The 6,661-nt window shown below is 56.0% G+C and overlaps 1 protein-coding gene across 1 annotated transcript in view; it reads left to right on the top strand.

The window, feature by feature from the left end:
- The first annotated feature begins 2,452 nt into the window (after positions 1-2,452).
- The window catches only part of KMT2A (lysine methyltransferase 2A), a 48,994-nt gene continuing 44,785 nt past the window's right edge, over positions 2,453-6,661 (top strand). The window contains 3 exon segments of the mRNA XM_040616242.1: positions 2,453-2,521; positions 2,523-2,687; positions 2,689-2,802. Coding sequence (XP_040472176.1) covers positions 2,453-2,521; positions 2,523-2,687; positions 2,689-2,802 — 348 coding nt within the window.

Genomic DNA, 6,661 nt, shown 5'->3' with positions numbered 1-6,661 from the left:
CCAGCCCCCAGCTTGTGTGCCCCATGCAACCCCAAAGTCTCTGGGGCGGCTGTGCCAGTAGAAGGGCAATTTCTCCTCTCCCTGCTGCAGAGCTGACCTTCTCAAGGCTCCATTCCAGCAAGAAGGCTCTTGGCCTCCTGACAGGTAGCACAGGTGAGCTTACACTTTGTATTTGGTGACTGAAAGGTCATTGGTGGCATCAACGGAAAGGTTTTACTTTTTTTGTTGAAAAGGGTTCCTGACCCAGCAGCTGTGGGTCACACAACTGCTCACAGGTCACCTCCACACAGATGGATGGGGACACCGAGGCTGGATGAAGTCACCAGCTTCCATAGGTGAGTCTGCAATAAGACCAGTGACAGGACCTGTGCTTCTAGCCCCCTGCCGGGGCTTGGTGTCCTGCATTCACTTCTACCTACATGCCTGCCCAGGAGATAGGACTTCTGTCTGGCATGGCTGAGCAGCTGCGGTCCTGGAGAAGCTCTTTCATACCTGGGACTTGTTGGGTGCTCCTGCTGCATCCTTTGCTGCTGAGGACTTTGTGATTTCTCACTTTCCTTCTGAGGAGGGGATGCTTTCTCACAAAGGGCATTGGCAAATTACCCAGGGCTGCAGCCAAATGTCCGGGCTGAGTAGCAGGTGCATGTGCTGGCAGGGTGAACAACAGCCCCGAAAACTGGCCCTCCCCAGGAGCTCTTTGTGCCCATCTTCACAAACCCATCACCCAGCAGATGGGCCTGGCATGTTCCCCTCACCAGTATCTTTCAGTGGGCTCTGCAGCATGTATTCCTTAAATAAGAGACAGAGGGAGAGGTTACACATGGCCTTTAAAGTGTAATTTTGATTTGTGGAAGGTTCCTGAACCCAAGAGAACCTCCCTCAGAGCAAGTCTGCCTGAGCTTGCTCAAAGGCCTGCTCCCCCTGTGTGACTTGTTCCTGCCTGCGTGTACCACTCTCTTGGGGCAGATGCTTGCAAGGCACTCAGGAGTGGGCCCTGCACCGCAGCACTCACGCTGGTCGTGGGGGCTGTCAAGCTCACTTCAGTGGGAGGATGGGATTAAACTCAACTAGCAAAGCATGGGAGAGCTTGTAAACACTCCAGTCCCCTTCACGCTCCCTAGGGAGACAGAAACCATCTAATTTTAATATTCCTCCCTGGAAGTCCTCATGAGAAGCCACGCTAGCCCTGCTCCCAAAGCAGAATGCCGGCAGCACATCAAGTGTGAAATAAGCAGAAGAGGCATCTCTAAACCCAGCGGGCTCCAGAAGCTTTTCCATCCTTTTTAACATAACAGATGTCGTTTGGTTGCTTCTGTAAGGGGCGAACAACCTTCTTCTCCTCGTTCACTCTCTCCCTTCAGTTGACAAGCTTTACAGGAAACAGATATTTTATGTTCCCCACACAAAGAGGTTTTATAACCAATGCTTGTGTGTTTGCAGTGTTGTTTTTCTCCAGGAATACAGCAGGCACTCGTTGGATGTTAACCCTGTTCTCGCTGTGCTGTACAAGATGAAGGTGAGCCTGCGGTGTGACACCGGGGACCAGGTGGAGCTGCCAGCCTGGTGCCATCGCCATTACCTTCGTCCTGGCACCCGGCGGGACACCGGCCCGGCACATAAGGCAAGCAGGGTGAGGAGGAGCAGGTCGGAAGCGGACACCGCCAGCTCACGGTACCTCAGCGCTGCTGCCCCTTCCGCCTCACCTGGGCGGCTGCTCTCCCCGCCTCAGGGAGAGCCCGGGCATGCCCTGAGCCCAGCACCAGCCCGGGAGAAAGGCGGGCTGCGGCCGATGGGGACACGACGGGGTCCCCGCGGAGGGTGAGGAGCCCTGTCGGGAGGCCTGGACCGGCCTGCTGCCCTCCCCGCCCCGCCACCGGCTCCGCGCCCCTGGCTGCGCGCTGCCTGTATGAGGGGCGCCTCGCGCACCCGGCCGGGCCCCGCGCACCCGGCCGGGCCCCGGGGGCCGCGCCGAGCGGCGCCCCGCGCCCCGCATACGGCCCGGCGTATGTAGGGGGCCGGCGGAGCGACCTATGTCGTATGCGCGGTCCCGGGCGCCGGCGGCTCGCCCTCTCGCTCGGTATTGCCGTCGCGGTTATGCGGGCTGCATGTGGCTCCGTTATGCGGCAACCAGGTTCTGGGGCCCGCTAGCCAGGAGCCCCGCGTCTGCATGGTGCTTCGAGCTATGACGGGCCGCGGTGGCGGACGGCTGCGATATCCAGGACGGGGGGCCGCGCCGGGGCGCGGGCCCAGGGCCGCGCATATTGCCCAGCGTTATGCCGGGCTAGCACCCGTCGCGCATGGCTTACTCAGGCGCCCGGGCGGCGGGATGGCGGGGCCCCGCAACCTGCATGGCACCCGCTGTTATTCAGTACCTCTGCGGGCCGGTGAAGCGCTATCCAGGGCGCGGGGCGCGGCCCAGCCCCGCTCTCTGGCTCGTCGCCTCACAGTAAAGATGGCGCACAGCGGTCGGTGGCGCTTCCCTGCCCGGCCCGGCAGCGGCGGCTGGGGCCGCCGGGGGCTGGGGGGGGTCCCGGCTGCGGGTGCCGGCCGTGCGGAGCCTGCGAGCCGCCGAGCCGCCGGCGGCGCCGGCGGCAGCGGGCGAGGGGGAACGCAGCGGCCCGTGCTCTGGCGGGGCGGCGGGAAGCGGGGGAGGCGGGGCAGCGTCGGGCTCTGGCGGCTCGGGGGGCCCCCGCGGCCGGGGTGGGACCCGGCTTCGATGCGGCGCTCCAGGTCTCGGCCGCCATCGGCATCAACCTGCGGCGGTTCCGCGCGGCCTGCGGTGCTGAGGCGGGCAGCGGAGAGGTGAGGAGGGGCGGGGGGGCCGGAGGGGGGAGGGGAGGGGAGGGGAGGGTGGGAGCGGCGGCGGGGAGTGAGGGCGCGGCGCGGACCGCGGGTCCCGGCCCGCAGCATCCCCGCTCCGCCCCGGCGGGCGGTACACCCCCTGCCCGCACAGCCCGTGCCCCGCGCCGCCCAGACACACCTACTGCGCCCGCGGGGCCCGCGCCGCCGCTCCCGCTCCCCGCACAAAGGGCGCGCCCCGCCGCCGGGCCGCCGCCGCTCGCCCGCGGGGAGGGGGGGGCCGCGGGCGGGTGGGTGCCGGCCACCCTCCGCCTCCGCGCCGCGCCGTCCCTCCCCGCGCACGCGACTTGCCGCCGGTGTGTCTTCCCCGCCGCCTCCTCCATTATCCTCCTCCCGCCGCTCCCTCTCCCGCGCCCTCCGCGGGGGTGAGGAGCGCGCTCCCCGCCACCGGGAGGTAGGATGGGGCCGGGGGGCGGCGGCGGCGGCGGCTTCTCTCCCCGCGGGTGGTGAACCGGGGCGCGGAGCCGGGCTCTCGTTTCTCCCCGTTGCGGAGGATGCTCTGCGGGATAACGCGTCTTATGGGAGGCGGGGGGCCGGCTTGTCGGCCCCTCCTGCGCGCCCCGCGGTGGGGCCGCACACTGGCTTCTGCCGCCCTGGACGTGCAGCCGAGGCCCGGTTCGAGAGGGGCTCCCTGGCACCCAGGCCGCTGGCAGCCCTTTTTCTTTTCCCCCCTCTCGCTCCCTGCCCCCCCCCTCCTCTTTTGACTTGCTCTTCTTCCTGCCTTCATTTTTAATTTTTTTTAAGCTTTTCTAAGGCAGACAGAGCGAGAGTCTGACAACAACCCACCTATTGACAGAACAGGGAAGACATGATGGGGGTGTGTTACTTGCTACAAGCTGCAGTGTTCCTTTCCCCTGATTTTTGTTTTGCATCACTTGTTAGCTATGTCCTTGTGCCGGCAAAATTCCCCAGGTCCTTTTAACCGGAGCACTTTATTGTTTGGGGTTCTTTTAAAGGCCAGTTCTGTTCCTTCTTCTACAGGCAGGTTGTTGGCTGCAGAGTGGGTGAGCAAATCTTTGTCTGGTTTTTGCCTATTTAAAGAGTTGCTTTGCTTTTCCATGGCTGGCAATACCAGAGTTTATTAAAACACACATAAAAAATACAGTTTTCTTGTGTCTTTCCGGCTTGGTTTCAGTGTTTTCAGTTGGGTGCCATGCAGTGGAGCTACTTGCTCACAACTGAGCTAGAGGAATTCCTGGGCTGCAGACTTCCAGCTCCAGCCGGCTGCGGTTCATAGAGGAAGGGGGTCATGTCTGTGCACACAGAGCTGATCATGGAAACGCGTTTCACCTCGCCGGTGCAGCACTTGGGGTTCTCACTCAGACTGCCCACCAGCATCCCTTGTCTTTAATACCAGTGTCTTAAAGGCTGTAGTTTAGGATACTTGTAAATTTTTCTGTTTGCAGTAGACTAGGTTCAATGGAATTTACCAGGTCTGCTTGGAAGAAGTTAATATTTTACAAGCACTAGTTCAGTGGCAGAAATGACTGAAATATGGCTAACCAACCTGACCACAGAGTTAACAACTGGGGAGCTTTTTATGTGGGGGGAGGTGAGTTGCTTGGTTCATTTTTTGGTTGGGTTTTTTCCCGAAGATGACATTGGGTTGGTTTGTTGGGTTTTTGTTAATTCCAGTTCCCTTTGAGTATATTTTTGCATCTCAAAAAACCCCTCTAAAACATCTTTGAAAGATCTTTGTGAATTTGGCCTTTAGTGTGTCTTTGCTTTAAAATAAAATAGCTTGGGTACATTCTTGGTGCCAGCAGCTGATGAAGACAGTGTTTCTTGGGTCTTAAGAATTTTACTTCTTGCATCACTTTTTCTATTTAGCTACTTAAAACTTCTGTCAAACAAGATTACATACAGTGGAAAGCAATGATAGAAGTTCTTTGTGGCTTGGTGTCTGTAGGTTGAGCTTCACCTGACCACTTGTGAGCAGGGAAGGGGTGATGCTTTCCCTCACTCTGAATTGCGGCATGTGCTAGCATTCTCAAGCATGCTCAGAGAGTAGATGCTCTCAAGTATTCAGATCGTTAGTTCGCTGAGTTGGTTTCTTTCTTTTGGTGATACTCAAGAGACAGAGCGTTTTTACATTTAAGAATCTAGTTCGCCTGACCAGTGACTTGTTCTGCATTTGTTACATAGTCATAGTGAAGATCACACCACTGTTGCCGGTCACCAGAAGCTGTGGGGCAAACTCTTCTCTCCTGCAGTACAAATTCTCTATGGGTGAGAGCAAGGGTTGTGAAAAGAGCTCTAGCAGATCTAGGAAATCAGCACATGGGTGCCACCTGTGGTCTCTTTGGAGGAGAGGGCAGCTGTGTGTTGGTGTTGTAATAGCCAAGTTCTGATGCCGGTGTGGTACCCTGCTTTGGGTGGAGGTGTTCTTCTAGACGGGGGCTTCCAGAAGACCTCTGCCTATTAGGGCTTACCATGCCCTTTGAGTAACTGCCTGGTGCTCACACAGTTCTCTTGCACCAGGTCAAGGGTCTTCCCTGAACCAAGCCAGTTAAAATCTTCAGCTGAGTTGGCATTCTGCATCAAGAGTAAACCCGGAGTGGTTGTCTTGAGTCCAGGAGCCCATGGTGATGAGGGGAAGAAGCTCTGTTATCTTTTTACGTACAACTTCTGCTCTGTGTGCTTATTTTTTTGACCTCTTGGTGGCATGCTGCATTCCAGTGTTTGCTTGTGTAAGTACCTGTTGAAGTTGTGCGTTACTGTCAAAATTTGTTGTAACAAAAAAGGTAGAAGTCCAGAGCAGGTATTATACTTCGTCTTTCTGTTGTCTCCTTGGCCATTTTGTAGTATGTAGCAAGACTATTTCTCATCTAAAAAGTACCAGAATTCTGAGGCATTGCTCTGTTCTCTCTGGGTTTCTGGTGACTTGGTATGAATCCTTGACTTCTGCTGTAGCTCTGTGTTTCGCCGAGTTATCTCAGAACTGGCTCACTTTAAGGTAGCAGCATTATGATACCTGATTTTGACACCACAAGAGCTGCAGAGAGGGGAACGGGGATGGGGGATGACAACACATAGAATGGGACTTTTTGCACAGTAAAGCTATAACTGGTTGGAAGCGGTAGCATTTATCCTGCGTGTTATCCTTTCTGCTTGATGTGAATGGCACTTTAGTAATAGGGGAAATCTTGCTGTGTTTTCTTGATTTGCTGCATCAATATTTGGTATAAAAGAAGCTTGTGCGTGGTTAAGTATGTTCTACGCCTGTCATTTTAGAGCTGCCTCCCTGTTTAATTGAAGCTTTGGGACATAAAAGTTGAGAGCGTATTGGATGCACATTGACAGTTTACTTCATAAATCTGCGTCAGCTTGAAAGTTGCAAAAACTTGAGGTTTGAAATGGAACATAGCAGTGATGATGGTGTCTCTAGTAGCACTGCTGTCATGACGCATGGATTGTAATTTTTTATGAGGTAAATGTTGGAGTTGTGGATGTTTGCTGGTGGCTGGCTTGTTTTGAAACAGTACCAGATCCATGTGCTGGGAGGAAGGAGTGGCTTCCATGCTGCTGCCACAGTCACACCTGAGCTAGAAGTACAGATAATTTCTTTTCTCCCTCCGCAGTCATTAAAACTCCGCCTCAAAATTTCCTCTCCTAATGTTATGTTGAATGGTCACTGTAAAACTGACTGGGTGTTTAGTCTGTGAGGTAGAGGTGTAGAGCCTTGCCTGTTACTTGTAACACGATTACTGCAGGTGCTTGGTGAGATAACTGCTTGTAGGCATTGGTGTAAAACAAAAGATGCATGGGGAAGATGGTACAGATCATGGCCCAAGAGATGGGG

This window comes from Falco naumanni, chromosome 16, assembly GCF_017639655.2.
Source record: "Falco naumanni isolate bFalNau1 chromosome 16, bFalNau1.pat, whole genome shotgun sequence".
Lineage (NCBI taxonomy): Eukaryota > Metazoa > Chordata > Aves > Falconiformes > Falconidae > Falco > Falco naumanni.
Note: the sequence above shows the minus strand (reverse complement) of the source record. Positions and strands in the feature narration are given on the sequence as shown.